Consider the following 21,752-nt stretch of genomic DNA (forward strand, 5'->3'; position numbering starts at 1 on the left):
CTGGGTGTAACTGGGTGAAATAGAAAAACCTGAGGGGATTAATTTTCCCTTGAAATTAAAAACAATGAGGGAATTAACTTTTCATTGAAAGTTCAAGAACAGGCTGTCACTGACTATTCTATTCCTCCACTATTCTAAGCCTCCATAGGACTCAATGGTACTGGACAGATTAAACCTGCCAATTTTTTGCAAAAAAAAGTTAACTAAACATTAATAAAGCATGAATTATGGGAATTATTTAAAAAAAAACTCGAATTTTTCTGGGGAAAAAACCCATTCGTAAATCTCAAAATTATCTAGAAGTAAGAAAAATTCCAACTTTATCTCAAAATTGCTTAGTAAATGTGCCCCTAAGAGTGACTATTGAACCACTACCACTCCTCCTTCTGTCACAATATTACAAGACATAACACTCTGCAATGGCAAAAATAATTATACTCTTACATAATAAAACATTCATAATACCAAGAACGATTTTGAAATATATATGTTGCAAATAATCCAATAAGGCTACAAGGTTCTGTATGTATATATACATCACAAAAGTATAAATATGTTTTAATGTAGGCAACAATAGCAGGTAATATAAAATACAAAGGAGAAAAAAGATATATCTTAATAGATGGGTAAACCATGAATTAATTGTGTATTTGTGCTTTAAAAAAATATTTAGTTAGCTAGTGGACCTCCCCATCAGTTTATTGGCCAACCTAAATATACTGTAGACTGGCCCAATATTACACAGGCATGGGATCTGTTCTCCGGAAACCAGTTATTCAAAAAGTTCAGAATTACAAGAGGGCCTTCTCCCATTGACTCTGTAATAATAGAACAGTACCTTGTACTTGATCCCAGCTAAATTTCATTCTTACTGGAAAAGTAGCAGAATCCAGGGCACGCCAATATGTGAAAAATCAGCATTTATTTAACAAAAAAATCCAACAGTGGGGTCTTCGTGAGGGGAACATGCAAAGAAAAAGGTCTGATAACCCTAGATCAGATGACAAGAATATAAGGGTCACTAGCTTTCGTAACAGAAGACTTGTGGGATTTGTGGGCAGGCCACAAAGGCCCGGGCCTAGGGCAGCAAAGATTTGGGGGCTGCATGCTACCCAATGGCTGCATCTGCTCTGGGAACTGGACAGAAGATTTTGACGGCTGTTTGTATCTCCCATCCCCAGTGCAGCCGTTCTGTGAGGAGGTGCAACTGAGCAAAGCCCCGAATGCAGATTTCAAGCTGTCCACTTCCACAGTTCGGATAAATCTTTAGAAAGCAGAGCTGAATGGTCATGTAGCAGCCCAAAAACCCATATTAAGGATCAGAACAAGGTTAAGAGGCCGAACTGGACTCCTGCAGAATGTTGAAAGATACTGAGGACTGGTGCCTTCCAGTTTAATGTCTTGGGCTCATCACAAAGTTTTTGTAAGCTGGTGACTGTGTAGGAGAATTAATTCATCGGTAGTATTATGGTTTTATGCTGGTTGAAAGTTGAGGGCCTGCATATAGTGACTAGAATTGCTTGAATTGACTGAATAAAAAGCCCATAGTTTGTTCTGCTGATGAGTCCAAGATTTAGCCTGTTTTTCTTTACTAAAGGGATTTTATATAATTTTTAAAATGAATTGCCATTCTGTAACTTTCTTCTCTGTATGAGGCATAGCTTAGTGTTTAAACTGTAATAATACAAATGTCTGGTAGTGTCTGTGTCCACAAAAGACCTGAACATCAACCTGTGGGAGGGAAGGGAAGAGGAGATAAATATATTCATAATTTATCCATAATGGAGTCTGTTATGCTCATGAAGACTATAAACCAGGGATCCCCAACCTTTTTTACCTGTAAGCCACACAGATGTAAAAAGTGTTGGTGAGCCTCACAAGCATGGAAAAAGGTTCTTTGGGCATGCACAGAAGAGCTCTGATTGGCTATTTGGAAGCCCCATGTGGACTGCTAGCCTGCAGGAGGCTCTGCTTGGGGTAAAACTGTGTCTGTGCTTCCAAAACTTGCCTCCAAGCCAGAGATTTAAAAATAAGCACCTATTTTGAGGCCACTGGGAGCAACATCAAAAGGGGAGGTGAGCAACATGTTGTTTGTGAGCTGGGTATCATTGCTAAAAACCCTCGTAATGTAAAAAGATTTGGGGCAGGCAGACCAACTGGAAAGGGAATCAGTAAAGGACCTCTCCACACTTGCAACAATTACAGTTATTTACACACAATTTTTAAGTGTTTGCTTTGTTAAATCCCACAATCTTAACTTGCCGTTGTTCTGCTACGAAGAAAGGAAATCAGAAGACATTTGCAAATCACCAGCCAGCAGTATAAATCTCTGTAAGAAAAAAAGTGTATAATATTATATACATATATATAAATATATATAAATACTGTGACATGCTGAATGCCTGTACACGCAATTTTGGGGGAATTAGCATTGGTAGGCAGGCAGGCATGCAGAGGATCTGGAGCATAGAGACAGGGACACCAAGTCTTCAGGCAAAACTCAGGTTTATTAAGGGCCCATTCTTCCCAACAGAAACATAAAGACAATAGTTCATACACAGTTCAGTTCAGGGTTTTGAGATGTCCCTTCTTCAGGGTTCTCACCTTCCAGGGTTATTTTCCACGCTCTGGAACCCTCAGGCTTCACACTAAGCCTTGCTGAGCCCTCTCAGCACTCATTCATTAGGTCAGCACTCCCTCTGCTTCCTGGCAGTGGCAGGTGGCACCCCCAGCTCCTCTGGGAGTTCCTCACACAGGCAGCCCTCCTGCTCTGTGCCCTGCTCTGAGAGTGACCTTCACATAGTCACGGTTCAATTCCAACTGCAACCCCTCTGTGTAAATCATACAGCCCTTTTATTGGCTGCTCACCTGCAGCCTAATCAGGCAGCTCTCTACAGCTGGCCAAATCAAACCTTAAAGGAGATTTACTCCAACACAGCATTACCTGCTGTAAAACCAGGCATTTTACCTTGGGCCATTTGTATCCCACCTTAAACACTGGTGGAAATACACCAAATAATGACCTTTCCCATTGCATCTCTCACAATACATATATATTATATTATATATAAATATATATCTATCACACAGACAAACACACACATACAAATCTTACTTTTCCCCTCCAGTACCTTTTACCCATTTTTCTTTTTTATTTCTATTCTCTCCAGCTTCCAAGAAGAAGATAAGAAGAGGTGGTTAACAGAATTGTAGAGCAAAGAAGGACTTATTTGCTCTACAATTCTGTTAACCACCTCTTCTTATCTTCTTTTTTCCCAACATCACTCTGTGGGGTTTGGTTTAGACTTCAGACTCTAAGGCCAGTTACTGCTAAAGAAATGTGCACCAGCCATCCCTTCTCTGTGTCCCTATCCTTGGCCACAGGCACCTATGCCATAAAAGGAGGGCATCCTTCAAGATTGTGAGTTATTTTGAGTTATAAACGACTGGGTAACTTCCCGGCACAATGTAAATAAATGATGACTAAAGCACTGGCAATGACTACCCAGCAGCATGTGGTCCATTCTGTTGTGCCACAGAAACCCATCAACAGAAGCTGGGTTACCTCCAGTAGAGTAGGGGTTCTCCTCAAATGGCCAGACACCCATCCCTTTAGGTAGAAAAGATAGGCCTTACATAAACTTATATAATTTTGGTGATAAGTTTTGCCAACCATTTTTCATATAAATAATTTTCCAGCATTCCAGACTAGAAAATTAGATCCTCATATATTCCCATTACTCCCAGACATGCTCCCCACATCTCTGCCTCAATCACTTCTCCCATTTTTGGAGCCATGAATTAGAACTATCCCACCAACTGAGAAGTATGTTTTTGGCAACCAAATATCTCACGTCTTTCATGTAGATAGAAAGGTTCCTCAAAAAGTCCAGCGGGATGTATATGCCAGCCTTTCCAATTTTTTCTGCCAAAAAATCAAACAAAATTGACAACGTTTTTACAGTTCAGTACTTCAAGATTTTAGAGTTATTTTCATCTCATAGCTTTTCTTACCATTTAAAAATGTGGTGAAAGTAACCTTAATAATATCCTGGATCCCTTTCTCATTGCTGACATCCTGAAAAAGAACACAATTTATCTATTTTAACAGACTAATTTTTAAACAGGGGTCTTCTTCATTATATAATTTTCTGAATTAAAGAGACAAAAACATATGAGGGAGAGTACGATATAAAAGATTTAAAATTTACAACACATCTAATCGCCTATAGCAACCAATCCGAAGACAGCATTTACTAGTTACCTATTTAAAAGCAAAGATCTTATTGGTTGCTATTAGTGAGGGGTGAAATAATTTGGCAGGCATGGATTTGCGGCAGAAAAATTGGAAAAATTGCAAATATACCGTATTTTAAAAGCTTTCGAACTGTGAATAAAAAAAATCGTAATTATGTTTGCATATTAAATGCACCAGTCTTGTCAAGCTTTCTAAATATAAATAGTGATGAGTGATAAAATAAATATAAATAGTGATGAGTGATGAAATAAATATAAATAGTGATGAGTGATGAAAAAAAATATGTCCTGTTTTGCTTTGCAGAAAATTTTGTGAAATTGTGGAAAATTTCACAAAACAGCAAAATTTTGTGAAATGCAGCTACTACGTGACTTTTTTGACGCACTACTTTTTTTGATGTGACCACAATTTTTGTAATGTCGCGACAACTTTTTTTTTATGCGACTGCAACTTTTTCCTCGCTTGCCAAATTTTTGCCATTTTTGCACAAAAAAATTTGACATTGGCGAACTGCTGAATTAAGCAGCAAATCCATACCTGCCGAAAAACTTTGCTCATCACTAAACATAAACATAAAGGGCTAAAATGTTCACTGTGCGAATAATTCTGCGCTGAGCAAATTTTATAAATAACCCCCAAGATTCAAATATTGTTAAATCTGCCTCTTAATATTTCATTCAACAGACGCAAAGTGTATAATGCCAAGAAAATAATGGTTTATGTCTCCTTCAAATTCAGTTTTTACCTCAGGAATATTGATAGATGACTCATTCCTGTTTATCTGCAGCTGGAAGCTGTATATGGAAAAAACAGAATATAATATCTGCTATTAACATACTCTTAAATATTCTCTAGGATATTGGTGGGATATCACCTGCTCAGAATGATGGATCCAGTAATATTCATCCCATTTGCCTGACTTTTGTTTGATACAGAAATGTTGGAACTGATGCTGAAAGCCTAGAAGCAAAGACATGGTAAATGACTTCCCATGGTAAGAGCTCTCCTAGGGTTTCATGAAATTGTTACCATCGGTGTCGGACTGGCCCACCAAGATACCAGGAAAACTCCCGGTGGGCCCAGGTGTAAGTGGGCCCTCCTGCTCTTGACTATTTGGCCTATTTCATGGCCATTTCCTATTTCTGAATGGGAACAAAGAGGAGTAATAGAAGAATAGATGCTAGCATGTAAATAAAAGAGACTAGGAGAATAAAGAGGTTGGGTGAGGAGAAGAGGAAAAATAGTTTGGAAAGCGGGCCTAAGGTTTTCTGGTGGGCCCCTGGGTTCCCAGTCCGACACTGATTACAATAAAGGTTGTTATCAAATGCTTGGGAAAATAGTTTACTGGAAGTGACAATCACCACCGATTTATATAGTATTGTTTTTGTTTTGCCAGTCACAAATTTAGAAATGTCATTTACCATATAAACAGATATAAAAACAGGTATAGGATCTATTTTATGGAATGCTTGGAACCTGGGTTTTTTCAAAGAAGTGATCTTTCCTTTAGTCTGCATCAAACAGAATTGTTTTGCCACCAATATGGATTCATAGAGGTTAGTTAGCATCAAATACAAGGTACTGTTTTATTATAACAGGAAAATCATTTTTGAAAATTAGAATTATTTGCTTTGTTAGGTGGCTTTCCTGTTATTCTGTATAATGGGTTTCTGAATAAGGTATCCCATACCTGTAGTCAGATAATTTGGCCTCTATCAACATTACTGCTACAGACATGTAAGAATCACTGACATATGTAAAAATGAGAGCGGTTCTCAGTTCCCTTTAGTGGTCACCCTACAGAGGAACTTTCTTCTATTTCCCCCACTGTCTTCTCACTCAAACTAAACTAACTATGCACTAGCCAAGAATAAACACTAGATGAGTGCTCTCCAAACAGTGGCTTATGAGCAACATGTTGCTCACCACCCCCTTTAATGTTGCTCCAAGGGCCCTTAAAATATATTAACATAGTAACATAGTAAGTTGGGTTGAAAAAAGACATACGTCCATCACGTTCAACGATAATGCCTATATATAACCTGCCAAACTACTAGTTGATCCAGAGGAAGGCAAAAAACCCCATCTGAAGCCTCTCTAATTTGCCGCAGAGGGGAAAAAATTCCTTCCTGACTCCCAAGATGGCAATCGGACCAGTCCCTGGATCAACTTGTACTAATAACCCATAACCCTGTATTCCCTCACTTGCTAAGAATCCAGCCAGCCCCTTCTTAAAGCTATATACTGTATCAGCCAGTGCGACTGATTCGGGGAGGGAATTCCAGAACTTCACAGCTCTCACTGTAAAAAATCCTTTCCGAATATTTAAACGGAACCTCCCTTTTTCTAAACACAGAGACAAAATTTTACTCTAAGCAGTGCCTCCTGCAGGCCAGCAGTCCACATGGGGTTACCAAACAGCCAATCACAGGCCTTATTGGTCACCCCCTAAGAACATTTTTTTCTGTAATTCAGAACTTTCTGGATGACAGGTTTCCGGATAATGGATCCCACTCCTGTAATAAAACAGCATAGTGTACTTGATCCAAACTAAGATATAATTATACCTTATTGGAGGCAAACCAATCCTATTGGGTCTATTTAATGTTTAAATGGTATGAAGATCCAAATTATGGAAAAATCCCTTATCCAAAAAACTCCAGGTCCCAAGCATTCTGGATAACAGGTCCCCTACCTGTATAAGGAAAACAGCCCTTTAGTCAGCCTTTTTTAGGCCAAATTGTAGGGGGGAAAAACATTTATTTTCATACAGACTAAATCCTTTTAAACATGGCGGTCTCAAAAAGGAGATATATAAAAGGGATATATATAATAGAGCTAGAGAGAGAGAAACACTCACTGTGGTGGCAGTGAAAAGTAGACGTCTTGTGGTATTTGAAGGCATGGCGTAAGTCTGAAGGACTCCAACAAAGGCCACTGTCACATTACTTGGCTTCACATATAAAGTTGGAGCAGTAGACTGATATATTCGAATCTGCACTGGTGAGGGTTCTGGAAAATGCTGGGAAATCTAAATGTATTTACAAAAAAATAAATAAATGTATCAGTCATCATGATCAAGTTATTAATGTAACCTTTTCATCAAATGTCGAGAGATGTCAGACACTGAATGCTTTGGAATTTAATGAGGAAAGCAGAAAAGGAAAAGGTGGGAAATATAAGTAGAAGCATGCAATTAGGCAGGGAAGCCTTTCTATGGTTCTTTACTGCATAGAAATTACTGTAGTAATTATACATTCATCACATATTTAATATTTCCATTTGAGTAGAGTTTTCAGCACCTCGGGCAAGAAATCACTCAGGTCTGATGTTCTTATATTTCTGAAACTCTGCAAAGAAAAATGAACAAAATGAATAAGTACCCATTATCTGAAGCATCTGTAATATATAAAGGGGTATTTATCAACGCAATGCAGTGTGCAAGATGCAATTTTTCGACACAAATTGCCATATTTCTTACCCACAATGCAGCATTTTCATGGCCACATGGTAGGTGACACCTGCTGCATTTGTGCAAGGAACAGCATTAGTGTCTGTTGTGGCAGTTGACACAACCTGCTGTTGTGAGTGTGAGTTGCCCATCATCAGTGGAGCGCAATTATGTGGAAGTGCAAAGACCCCTAATGAATGGCATCAACTCATGCAATAATTGTGTCCATTATAGCAACACCGCACTGCAATCGTGTGCATAAACGAAGCTTATAATCTCTTAACATGCTCACCGTGAAGCCTGAGAAGAGGTTTGTAAAAACATTTGCTGCAAAGGAAGCTCTGATGGCAACATTCAGTGAAAACTCTGAGATACAAACTTGTACCATGGAGTCTGGAAGCTTTGAGAAGGTCATTGGTGCAGAAGGATGACCTCCAGCCATACTTATATTTGTGTCAGACCCCCCCTGTAGAAACAAATAATGAGAAGGATATAACCTTGCAATATAATAACAAAATGTTATTTTGGTGCAAAAAAATACCAATCATGCAAAAAAAAAATTGAATGTTAGTAAACATCCCCCTAGACCTTGAGACTAAGTGCATTTGCCACGATCCATTATGCAACAAAACTGTGACAATTCTGAATGAAAAATATGCCAGCTAAAACCTGTTGAGATCATTTAGAAGTAAATGGCAGATGTCCCTTTTACAGTTAAAAGATTCTATGCTTTGTGGTTTTAGAGGTTTTTGTGTTTTTTTGATGCTGTCATTTGTGCAGCAATGTGCAAACGTTGCGTTCTTTTGTTTGTGCTCTTTCAGTTTGGTTCTTTTGATAAATGACTGGCATTTGTGAAAATGAGTTTAGTTGTGGTTTCAAAAGCCTCCAAAACCATGAAAATGAGAACGCTGATAAATGGGCCTCAGTCTCAAACCTTTCTTTGCTTTGTGGTTTTAGCAGTTGTTTTTTTAAATTGGGTTTATTACTAAATGACTGGCATTCGTGAAATTGAGTTTATTTGCAGTTTTTCAAAAAAATATTAATTCACGAAAATCCAAGTGTAAATAAACTTCCCTAAATCTTTCATTACTGAAGAGGAACAGAACCAGCAAGAATGTTTAAAGACCTCCAAGTTCTAAAAGAAATCTTTTTGGATCAGTAATGTACGCTTACCTTCACATCCATCTCAGCGTACTGCTTTGAAAATATTGGGTCTTTAGTAAGAGATAAATCAAGCCCAGAACTGAGAGACATATTTGCTGAAAAAAAGAAGATAATTAAAGTTGTGAAGAGAAGGAATATCTAGATGTATAAGGCATTCAACAGCCCAGATCCTTAATGATTACTAAATGTAGGGATGTGTTGTCATACATATCTCTGTAATGTGCGTAGTTGCGCTAAGCATGTACCTAACTTAAGTAAATGACTGGGATGGCAGGGGATGCCTGACGAAGGGGTACGCCCCCGAAACATTACATTTTGAATAAACACGCAAGGGCTAAGCCCTGCTTGCACTTTACTTGTTGTGCTGGCTGAAATATTTTGACCGGACTGTGTGGAGAGTGCCGACTCTCTAGGCTGTGCACCAAGTAATAATTCTCTGGAGGAGGTAAGGGTGTGCTGGTGGGGCTGCCACCTGGGGGTCCCCACCACAGTCTGTGCACTGCATACCGCAGTTCCAGACAGGCAGGGGGCCAGCGGGGTCTGCAGGGCCAGTCTCCCGCCCGCCCAGTCCGACCCAGAATGAAAAGAAGGGCGTGCTCCCTGGTGTAATGCATTCACATAAATGCAGCAGTTCCCATTGCATTTCATCATAAAATGAAAAGGTGGTCCTGAAGTGCCTCTTAGCAAGTAGAAGGGATGTTTCTAAAAGGATGATGTTTTTTACAGAAAAAGAGGAGAGGATGATGTTTTTGTGGGTTAGAGGATAGTGGCATGAATTGTGTAGCCTTTGTATAGCCCAGGGCCCAGCTGGGGTAATATAAGATCCTGTGTACAAAGTAGCTAGTGGCCCTGTTTGAGAGAGTATAAAAGACATGGCTGGGATTTAAATCAGTTTCTTGGGTCTCCTTGAGTAAGGAAGGTGGATATTTATCCATAGACTGGTGTGGTGAGGCCACCAAGTTGGTAAAGAAAGCCCATGATCAAGAATAAGAGAAGGTAAAGACATGAGGCTCTTTTGCATTGCCTGTTTCTAAAATTAGGCACATTTGTAGAGCCAAGTTTAAATGTGAAAAGTAAAATTACAGAAATATGCACTTACATAGAGTGTGAACCTGTACATGTAGAGTAAGAGGTTAAAGGTATTACAGAAAAAAGCCACAAACTTTACCAATACTATTACGTAAGTCATTATTATATTACCATAGTATGTTATAATGCCTATACACCTGGAGCTACAGATATACAGTATTTTACAGAAGATAGTCAACACCATGTACTCACATAGAAAGGCACTCAGAGATTGGTCCCAATCTGAAATCTGTAGCCTCAGAGCTGAACATAACTGAAAGGCAATAATAATGTGATTATCATCCAAACATTTTTAATTAACCAAATTGGCCCAGCCTCCCTTCTTACCATCTCATTAACTTTACTGCGTATTATATTCTCCATTGGCCCTTTAACAGCATCATAGACGTAACTAAACACAGATAACAGGGATAATTCATTTCAGACCCAATTGTTTAAAGTAAATTCTTTACAAAAAGTTTAGAAATCTGGAAATAGAGATGTCATTGTAAAATCTGATTTTATTTATTATTAGTCAACAAATAATATTTATCAGTCACCAAATGTTCAGAATTTTGACTCAAAGCTGTATGTAGGACATACAGTCTTGGCCTTTTATAACTAAGGGTTTTTTTCTAGTGTAAAAACGTTGAAAGCCACTAATACAAAACTTTTTGTTTTTATAACAATCTTTATTTACTTTGTGCTTTTAGAGATTTGGAGAATTGTTTTTTTTCCTGAGTTGAAGAAGATTTGCAGAAAACCGTAAACCACAAAAAATTTTTGGGTTTTTATTGTTCTTTTCATTTTCATTCAGCATTTTAATTTGATTTGGATCTTTTAATAAATGCACATTTGTGATTTTAGTGGACATGTGTTTATTCATGGTTTAAAAAAGCTCTAAAACCACGAACATGAGAATGTTGATAAATGGGGCACATTTACTTCTAGATATTTTTGAGATTTACAAATGGGTTTTTGCTAGTACTCGATTTCTCTGATTTTGTTTCTCGCTAAATTTCTCCCGAAATTTTTTTCTAAAATAACTCCCATAATTTATGATTTATTAATGTTTATTGAACTTTTTTTCTAAAAAAAAATCAGCAGGTTTGATCTGTCGATTACCATTTAGTTCTATGGAGGCTTAGAATAGTAGTTCAAGGGGAAGTTAATCCCCTCACTGTTTTCTATTTCACACAGATTCAAATGTAACTTAAACACATTATTGTTTTTTTTAAGAATGAGCTGAAATGAGCTCCTAAAATGGCTGCCAGAGTAATTCCTGTTTGAGAAAAATAAAGAGGGTTCATGGAAATGAACATTTGTTGAAACTTGAAATTCTGGAGTTTTAACAATACTTTCGACTTGAAAAATTAGGGATTTTTGAATGTAAACTAGAAATTTCCATATGAATGAATCAATCATTATTGTGACATTTTATAAATCAACAATGATTGAATTTAACTTGAATTTATACAATGTGGATGTCAATATATGACTTTCAAGGCCAGAAATAAAATTAATTTTAGTAAATTAGCCCCTATTTGTTGATTTCCCCAATACAAAGAGTGCCTGGGCTACTAATGTACATTTTTATTGAGGGTTTTATTGTGGCCAACTGGCACACAGATATCAAATGTATTTGGAAATTTTACTTGGCTACATGTTTTTAAAACAACAACAAAAAATGAAAACTTACTCAACTCCCCCTTCAACTCTGAAATCAATTCCATTAATCTCAGACTGACAGCTAATGAGGAAAATTGATACCATATTTTTGTTACTCTGACGCATTCCCAGGGTGACTGTGGCAGATATCCCTTTTAAAGTCAAAATGCTTAATCCACTGTCTTGCCTGAAACAAGAAAAAAACTGAACACAATATTTCTTTTATGTATATATATTAGCCATGCTGTTGATTGTTACTTGCTTACATTATAGAGCTGTCCAGCTGCCAGGTACCATTCACGGTGGAGTTCCCACCATAGATCGATATCTGGAACCCTTTTTCAGGAATGAAATTTGCGGAACTATTTGAATATTGGAAACTCACCATCTTTACCCTACAAAACACAAATTACAATTATTATAGAACTAAACCATTTTCATGAAGCGCTTTGGGGCTGCCTGTGTACTACTTACTGAGTAAGCGAATAGTCCATTGACTGTGATGCAATGGTTACACTGCCAGTGATATCAGAAAGGGACACCGATGAGATCTGAGAGATCAAGTACTCTGCTCCTAGTGGGGGTAAGAAATGAATGGTAATATAGATACAATTAAAGGAACAGTAACACCAAAAATTGGTAAAAGTAATTAAAATATAACATACTGTTGTCCTGCACTGGTAAAACCGGTGTGTTTTCTACAGTAACACTACTATAGTTTATATAATAAGCTGCTGTTTAGCCACGGGGGCAGCCATTCAAGCTTGAAAAAAGGAGAAAAGGCACAGGTTACATAGCAGATAACAGATAAGCTCTGTAGAATATACAGTAATAGGGTTCTATCTGTTATCTGCTATGTGCCTGTGCCTTTTCTCCATTGAATGGCTGCCCCGTGGCTACACAGCAGAGTATTTATATAAACTATAGTAGCCTTCTGAAGCAAATACACAACTTTTACCAGTGCAGAGCAACAGTACATAATATTTTAATTACTTTTATACACTTTCATTTTATGGTGCTACTGTTCCTTTAAGACCAAGTAACAAGGTTGTTCTGGCCTTGCATTCAAAACACCAGTAAGAAAACCATGATCTGAGAGATCAAGCCTAGTGGGGGTAAGAGATGAATGGTAATATAGATACAATTTAGACCACGTAGATATTGCATTCAAAACACCAGTAAGAAAACCATGGCATTATCTACCATACAGTATAAGTATGACCACATGACAAAAAGGCACTAGACATTAAGGGACATGAAATAATATTAATTCATGGGGGGAGCAAAGTGGCATTCTCCCTCCCAATTAATAAAAATTGCTTACAATGTGCATTGCAGCCATGCTTTTTTTCCCCCAGAGATTCCTTGCACGGGCACATGGATATTATAGTATAATCCGGATGGCTCCAGGGATCACCGGAAAAATGTATGTGACTTTCCTTATCCTTTAACTGTAATTAGTTAGCCTGGAGCCACAAGTGATTACCTCCCAAAATCACAGAGGTAACAGAGACGGTCAGGGAATCAAAATTCCAAAATTGATCTAGGCCCATTATAGCCATCTTGCAGCATTTCAGTTGTAAAGCTTCCAAGTCTTGATAGTGGTAGGACTAGCAGTATAATAACTACAAAAGGATATTTAGTATAGTACCCTATGTCAGAACAGCAAAAAGTCTATTAAAAAAAAAAAAAATTTAGTTGGCAGCAAAATGACCAAAGATCTACAGACCCTTGTCAGGAAAAAAAATGTGTACTGGTCTATAGACTTCTATGTGTTCAGTTTATAAACCTTGCCCTGGGTCTCCCAGAAACTCTCCCAGTCTCTGTCTCTCTTTATCAGAGTCCCAGTGAAACTGTCCAACTATCCATTTTCTACAAAATGACATTTATGCAATGGATACAATTGCTGACTGATTTATTTCATTAAATATATTTAAAGACCATTTTGGTACTTACCATAGTACAGTCCATTCTGGGTAATTTGAATTTTGACGCCAGGATTGTCTGCCAGGCATTGGAGAAGCAGGCATAAAAGAATCCAAGAGGTGGAATTGAGCTGTAAAGGCATCCTAGAGCTTAGAGAAGAAAGTATTAAAAGTGTACCATCAAGCCTAAAGTAATATTCACATATCAAAATATAGCATCAGTAAAATGTGGAGCTATTGGATTTTAAGGATTTAAGGAAATGCAAGTGCTTTCAACTGAAACACAAGGTAGTGATTTTTACAATGCTATGCCCATCAACAGCAAGGTCTTCTTTTGGCAGCCCCTATGAATGTGTTTTAGTTCCTTAAGGATGTGACTGACCTTTTTTCTTGTTAAAGTATTTTATAGAATAAAATCCCGCTCATGCAATGTTAAGAACTCAATTTAAGAGACCAGGTGGTTCAGGGTATTGGTGCTTTAAATGGTGGTGGGAATGGATGCTACAAGCAATGCTACATGGAAGCTAGATCCTACATTCCAGTAGAACAGACATATAGTATAAACTAAATGCAATTGATCTGGTCAAAATGCGCAATAAGCCTATATACGTAAAGTACAATAGGACAAACAAACACATGGATACAAACAGTGAATATTGACCTACCAAAGCCTTCAGTGAAATGAGAGAATGTGTGAGCGGCTCAGCTGAACTGTAAGTCTTTGACTGTAGGCACTTCCCTTATGTACTGTTCATGGATATAGCAAGCATATGAAGACCCATTATTAAAATGACAGATCCCGTTTATCTGCTTTTAATTTGGTTGTGCAAGTAAGGGAGGTGCAGTTTACTTGGGTGTGTTAATGAGGAAGGGGAAGCATTTGGTGCACCACCACTGTCATATCATGCAAGAACCCAAAAACAATAGCTGAAATCTGGTTTATCAACTAGATATAAACTATCAATCACAGACAACTCAAGTCTTCCCAGCAACTGATCTGGGAACTGGCACTTATATTGTAGTGTCACCCACTGTGACCTACAGCACTTATATTTGCCTATTTGTGTCTGTTAGTTACCCTCCCATATAGATTGTAAGCTCTACGGGGCAGGGACCTCCTTCCTCTTGTGTCCTCGACTCTTAACTTATTGCAGTTGTATTTATCTGTATTTATTGTTATACTTTGTATTTATCTATTATTATCTTAACACCCTGTTTGTATTAATGTACTCTACTGTACAGCGCTGCGTACATAAGTAGCGCTTTATAAATAAAGATATACATACATACATACAAGTCTTAAAACATTATTGCCTGACTACTATAATAAGGGAACTTAACCACTTCATCGATTAGATAGTTTGGTGTTGCCTCCATCCAAAAAGGGAATCTAAGGTCTTTCACACCCTCTTGCTCCTCTTAACTTCAAATGAATACTTTGCCTTATTTAATCTTTTCTTCTGGATTTCTCACTAACCTTACCTGTTCTCCAATATCAGTCTAGAATTGGTGTCCTGGTATGTATTTCCACTTTGAAAAGTTCTTAGGTGCCAAAAGTTAGAGAAATTCAGAAAATTTCTTTATAATGAAGGAGGAAAACTAAACCCAAGATTGTGTTAGGGAGTTAATCTTGGACATCAGGGTACAAAGTACTTCTATAAAATGGTTCACCGCTATATAAATGTAATAGAATGCATAGAATAACACTTAATCCATCAGGGTTCCCCAACTTTTCTACCTGTCAGCAACATTTAATATAATATAAAAAAAGTTGGGGAGCAAGGCAAGCATGAAAAAAGTTTCTAGGGGGTGACCAATAAGGCTAAGGTCATTTGGCAGCCTAATGTGGACTTGCAGACTACAGAAGAATCTGTTTGGCAGTACATGGCATACATGGTATTTCTGCCTCAAAAACCTGACTCCAGATCAGAAATTCAAATGAGTACCTGCTTTGATGTCACTGGGAGGGATCATTGCTCTAAAATTATCCTTTAAAGATCCCTTAAGGACAGTAGGTTACTGTGGCGTGTGTACATGTTGAATTGAACCCAAGATTATATTTGATGGGTTGTTAAGATCTAAATTAAGGTTCCTTGTCTGAGTGGGTCTCTAGAAAGGTTAGCAGGGACAGTTAGCAGGGGTATTTTGTGGCTTTAACACCACCGAATTTGTACAACAGTTCCTTGTACTATGAAATCTGCATGACTCTCAATTGAGATCAGGTTTGAGAATTAGTGTAACTTGCTTAAATTGCATAATAATTATAATAATGGACACTGACCAATCACTTGATAATTTAGGTCAATTGCATGAGGTTTAAGTAAACATTTCTAAAACTAGACACACATAAGCACATGGATAATTATGGTGCTGCAAAAGAACATTAGTTCAGGTTGCTATATCAGAAGCCATTGTCTACTTATGACCATGACTATTACCACTGAATGGGTATCAGACTGAATGTTATATTTTTGGAGAACAATAAAATGAATAATGGCTCCAGGAACACAACTTTATATATAACAGTGACAGGTATAGGATTAGAATGATTGGAATGTAAAGACAGGCTAGAAACCATTAACATTTGGCTCCTTGGTATGAACATGACAATCCCTTATACTACTTTTTCCAGGATAAATTTGTTGGATTCACTGTTTCAACTACATCCAATGTAAATAGGGTGCAAGTATGCTGAGAATTTTACTTGTCTGGCATTTGGACCTCCTGTACAGGTCAGCAGATGTGGTAATTGAAGGGATTTCTTTCAACCCTTCTACTTATTACATAGCTTTTCAATAATCATTCTACAGAGCCCTACAGATGCACAAAACATGAAATGAAAAGGTGTGGAACCTGTGTTAAAACCTGGTGGTGTGATATAGCAGAGCCTGCAGGGCACCAACGGGAGCTCCTACCATGGGTTCTGCTCTATGTGGTCCCCGTTCCCAGTCCCTTCTGCTGGGGAGGGGGATTGCCTGCTGCAAACAGTGAGCAGTCACGTCTGTGGAGGAGAGAGGAGGAACTGCATGATCTAGGTCACCCAAAGATTTCTTTGCTCAAATAGAGAGCGCAAAGCTCAATTTTTAGATGGCATGTTTTTAGTTTTTTTAGTTGGCATGTTTCTTACCCATAACACAGCATGTATTCATTACATAACGTACATTTACTCCACTTATGTACCTGCCAAGAGAACAAGAGTTGTGATGGCACCCTAGCCCATATTTCCTTGGGGCCCCTGGCAGTGGCGGTGGTGAGCCAGCTGTCAGGGCAGAACTACAGTTGTGAGGAAAGAAGGACCACAAGTGCCTTGCACTAGCTTACCTGAGGATGGATACAGGAAGCACAGCAGTGGAGAGTAGATTGGATGCCAAATAATGAATTAACAAAGGGGTCAAATGAGAGTGATGTCAACAGGTCCAAGTTAGGGCAGACAACAGTGTACTGGGATTCAGACAGGGTCAAGATCAGGCATCAAGGTAGCAGAAATCAGAGCCAGGAGACCAAAAAGAACTTGACAACCAAGCAAAGACTCTCTGTGGCGTCTTTTTAAAGACCGCAAGGGTAGGATTGCATGTGTCAAGTCTAACGCACCAGTGTCAGGACATACTGTTGAGCACAAGAACGTTGTCGCCGGTGCAATAGGGAATAGAGAAAGCAATAGGGTTTGCTCAGATGTCTGAGGAAGACAACTGGAGCAATGAGAATCCTTACACCAGCTGTGACGTTGTAATGGATGACAGGTAGTTTGGAGGGGTAGGGGACCTGGTTGCAAATTTTGCCTCTGGGCCATGAGTGCCTAGTTTTGCTGCTGCCAACAGCTAACTAGGTCAGAATTACTACAAAATTGCTACAAAATACTACAAAAATGAAAAACAATACTGAAATATACTGTCACTAGCGATTTTGCAGTTATTAAAAAGACCTTTCTCTTTGTTATGTCTACATGTAACTTCCCATGTAGAGGAATTCCTCTGCTTTGCTATAAATAGGCAAAAGTGGAGCTTCGCACTCAGTGCTGTATACAGACAAAATGAAAACATTATAAAAGTATTCTAAACTATAATTACATGTGCTGTATGCCAGTAATTAGTTTATTTGTAAAATGTTCTATCCCAAATGTTACATCTGTTCGTATTACACATATTACGTATATCAGCAACAAAAACCTGCTACCATAAACAAGTTTTCTTTGTTTTTAACAGTCAAATAAGCATGCCGGTTTGTAAATGAGTCATATGGGATGACTAGCCTTTCAGTCACAGATTCCAGAACTTTGCTTGTCACAGGATTGGCAGTAATTATTGAATAAATACAGAGGTTGTACAGAGCCACTGTCATTGTTCATAGTCAACACGCAATTATATGATTTATAAACATTTATTATCATTTCCTATTTAAGGCATATAGAGCACTAGAATATCCCGTTTTAGTTGGACAGTCCCTTCTTTATAACAAGAATCTGTCAAGTCATGGGCTTTATACCCTTTTGACTACAAGGTGACCTACAAGACAATAAACTATTGCATTATTATTACAAGATCTTCTTTTACAGTGTCCTCATCATTAGCTATTTTGCACACCTGAGTAAACTGACTAATCGGAATAGATTTTTTAACAGATGGAGGGTGAATATATATGTATATATATATATATATATATATACTGTGAGAGATGCAATGGAAAAGGTCATTATTTGGTGTATTTCCACCAGTGTTTAAAGTGGGATACAAATGGCACCTGGTAAAATGCAGCAGGTGATGCTGGGTTTATGTTAATGGCTTAGGAAAAGCCAAATGAATAGGTCCCTGGAGTAAATGGAGGGTTAATTGGTTAGGTCCTCCATTCCAAACTCCCTTTAAGGTTTTGATTTGGCCAGCTGTAGGGAGCTGCCTGAATAGGCTGCAGGTGAGCAGCCAATAAAAGGGCTGTATGATTTACAGAGAGAGAGTTGGAGGTTGATCCTTGACTGAGTGAAGGTCACTCTCAGAGCAGGGCACAGGGCAGGAGGGCTGCCTGTGTTAGGAACTCTCAGAGGAGTTGGGGGTGCCACCTGCCACTGCAGGGAGCAGAGGGAGTTCTGACCAAACAGATGAGTGCTGAGAGGAGTCTTAATGTGATGCCTGAGTGGTGGAGGTGAGAGCCCTGAAGGAGGGACATATCACAACCCTGAACTGTTTATGAACGTATGTCTTATGTTTCTGTTGGGAAGAGTTGGCCCTAAATAAACCTAAATAAAAAAGTTTTGCCTGAAGACGTGGTGTCCAGATCCTCTGCATGCCTGTCTACCATTGCTAATTCCCCAAAAATTGCGTGTACAGGCAGTCAGCATGTCACAATACGTATATACGTGTATGAAAGCAGCCATTGATTCTAGTAATTTCGACATATAGAAAAACTATTTTGTGAGTATCCGCTGTCATAGTGAATTTAATATCTTGATAGACCATGTTTATCTCATCACGGCCAGGGGGGATGGCCATGGGCTCCAAGGTAGCCCTGGCCTATGCCAACTCATTCATGAGTTGGTTTGAGGAGGAACATGTATATTTAAATGTACTTTTTGTCAGGCACTGTTGTGCATGGTGGAGGTACATTGATGACATGTTTCTCCTATGGCGGGGTTACCTGGAATCCCTGTCCGTCTTTCGTGATGAGATAAACATGGTCCATCAAGATATTAAATTCACTATGACAGTGGATACTCACAAAATAGTTTTTCTAGATGTCGAAATTACTAGAATCAATAGGTGCTTTCATACACGTATATATACGAAACCTACTGACCATAATCAACTACTTAAATATGACAGTTTTCACCCTCCATCTGTTAAAAAATCTATTCCGATTAGTCAGTTTACACGGGTGTGCAGAATAGCTAATGATGAGGACACTGTATAAGAAGATCTAGGTAAAATGGAAAGGAAATTAAGTGATAGGGGTTACCCAAAACATATACTACAAGAAGGTCAAGATGTAATGGTTCTGGTAAATCTAGTAAACGTCATGTGGGACATTTAAAGAGGAATTTGATAGCTATGACTCAAAGACTTAAAACACCTTCCAATTGACCATGGGCTTTAGTTATTTGTCCATGTAACACCATCCTTTTATCATAATATTGCCCTGCTTTAATGGTTTAATGAATAGTATAATGAATAATGAATCATTCACCTTATGGTCACAACTTTTTATCTGACCTATTTCCTTTTGTTTCTGCCTTATATATTTATCAGGGTTGTCAGGGAAGTTGAGAAAGCCACACACAGATGTAAAAAGTGTTGGTGAGCCACGCAAGCATGAATTCTTGGGATGCTAAATAAGGACTGTGATTGGTTATTTGGTAGCCCCATGTAAATTGCTGGCCAGAAGAAGCCTCTGCTTGGAGTAAAACTCTGTCTCTGTGATTCCAAAACTTGCCTCTAAGAAAGAAATTTAAAAACGGGCACCTACTTTGAGGCCACTGGGAGCAAAATCAAAGAGGGAAGCGAACAACATGTTGCTCATAAGCCACTGGTTGGGGGGGGTCACTGCTCTAGACTATAATAGATAAGTAACTGAGTAATATATAACCCTTAGATGAGGCACTGAGTTTGTGTGAGGCCATATCAGAAAAAGGGAGACCCAGAAGTTCCCATCTGGTCCATGTTTCTAAAAATGAAGGCATTCTCTTTAGAACATAAACTATTTTACCTTTAAATAGACTCTTACTATAACTGAGCAAATTTTTTTCCAAGGTATAGATTCGTGGGAAATTTCTTTGTAAAACCGAAGTTAAATTTTGCATTGAAAATTTTCACCTCGCAAAAATCTTAGCACCCATTCTCCAATTTTCTCTCCGTCTCTCCAGTTTTGTCATCACTAACTTGTACAGCCAGGGTCTTCCTTGGCTTAAGCTAGAGGGTTACTAAGCCATACTCCAGGAAAATGTATTATTCCCCCACTACTAGGGATGCACCGAATCCACTTTTTTGGGTTCGGCTGAACCCCCGAATTCTCCCTGAAGGATTCTGCTGAATCCTGAACCGAATCCTGTTGAATCCTATTGAGTAGATAGTAAAACATTTACTAAAGCTACAGAAAACACTGGAAACATATGTAGAGCAGGGCTGTGGTATTACAGATAGCAAGCCTTTGCCTACAGCTTGTTTAATTATTGTAATATATGGTAAACAATTTTTAGTTGGCAAAAGAATAAGAATGTATAGGGTTGATTCACTAAGGTGTGATAACACTTATCGTATGCTTTTTTGCGTTAAAATTGACGCGAAAAAAAAGAGCGAAGTATTATCGCATGCGTTAAGTCGCATATCGTTTGCGTTAATTAGCGCGCAATCGCATGCGTGAATTTTAACGCAATGCGGTAATTAGCGAATGAAAAGAATACTAATGCATGATTCACAAAAGCACCTAAAGCGTTAAATGCGTTAATTAGCGTGCAAATGTGTGCGTATTTTATTGCCTAATTGGGGGAGCCGTTGGGCAGAGCACATTTTTCATTTTTGAGTGGAAAAAGCTAAAATGGAGTTTGCAATGGGATTTTTGCTTGATTTGGAGGAGGAACATCAAGTCCCCGAGCCTTCCAGAGTCATGCGGCCTCGCTTTTTTCGCGAAAGGGCCACTTTAGAGGGCTTAAGCAAGGATGAAATGGTCACGTGCTACAGGCTCAATAGGGCAACAATATCCAGCCTGTATGAGCTGCTTGAGCCTTCCCTGCAGCCACTGACTCGCAGAAGCCGTGCCGTACCCGGAATGGTGAAACTCCTGTGCTCCCTGCATTTTTTGGCCACTGGCAGTTTCCAGAGGGTTGGGGGGGTTTATGGGGGGGTGTCACAGCCTACCTTTTCGCTGTGCCTTGGCCAGGTCCTGGACACCATCCACTCGGTGTCTGGGAATTTCATCTCATTCCCCAAAAATTGGAACGAGTGGAACACGGTGAAAAGGCAGTTTTATGGAGTAAGTGGCATCCCCAATGTGTTGGGTGCAATTGATTGCACCCATGTAGCGTTAACATCCCCCCCATGACAGGGAGTACATATTTAGGAACAGGAAGAGCGACCACTCCCTCAATGTGCAAGTGGTGTGTGATGCCCAGATGAACATCCTGAGCATCGTGTCTGGATTCCCCGGCTCCTCTCACAATGCTTACATCCTAAGGCAGTCCGCACTTTACCATTCTTTCGAGACAGGACAAATGCCTCACGGGTGGCTGTTAGGTAAG

At 38.8% G+C, this 21,752-nt stretch overlaps 1 protein-coding gene across 1 annotated transcript; it reads right to left on the bottom strand.

Annotated features, from left to right (window-relative positions):
• Positions 1–2,103: 2,103 nt before the first annotated feature.
• On the bottom strand, positions 2,104–14,289 carry LOC116408073 (lipopolysaccharide-binding protein-like). Its single transcript, XM_031894853.1, has 16 exons — positions 14,200–14,289; positions 13,566–13,684; positions 12,084–12,183; positions 11,876–12,004; positions 11,641–11,796; positions 10,290–10,353; positions 10,155–10,215; positions 8,883–8,968; positions 8,002–8,175; positions 7,561–7,608; positions 7,119–7,289; positions 5,133–5,218; positions 5,004–5,052; positions 4,015–4,078; positions 3,855–3,925; positions 2,104–2,329 (listed from the first exon to the last, which is right to left on the bottom strand). Exons 2-16 carry the CDS (start codon positions 13,675–13,677, stop codon positions 2,273–2,275), a joined length of 1,428 nt encoding a protein of 475 aa, XP_031750713.1. The 5' UTR covers positions 13,678–13,684; positions 14,200–14,289; the 3' UTR covers positions 2,104–2,272.
• Between the last annotated feature and the right edge of the window lie 7,463 nt (positions 14,290–21,752).

The sequence above is a fragment of the Xenopus tropicalis genome, chromosome 10, assembly GCF_000004195.4.
Source record: "Xenopus tropicalis strain Nigerian chromosome 10, UCB_Xtro_10.0, whole genome shotgun sequence".
Classification (NCBI taxonomy): domain Eukaryota; kingdom Metazoa; phylum Chordata; class Amphibia; order Anura; family Pipidae; genus Xenopus; species Xenopus tropicalis.

Excerpts from the sequence above, each read along its gene's own strand:
- LOC116408073 (XM_031894853.1), bottom strand. The coding sequence starts at position 13,677 with ATGCCTTTACAGCTCAATTCCACCTCTTGGATTCTTTTATGCCTGCTT. Across the intron at positions 10,354-11,640 it reads AGAGTTGAAGGGGGAGTTGA|TTACGTCTATGATGCTGTTA; the intron begins GTAAGTTTTCAT and ends ATCTGTGTTTAG. Across the intron at positions 5,053-5,132 it reads GGATCCATCATTCTGAGCAG|CTTCCAGCTGCAGATAAACA; the intron begins GTGATATCCCAC and ends TTCCATATACAG.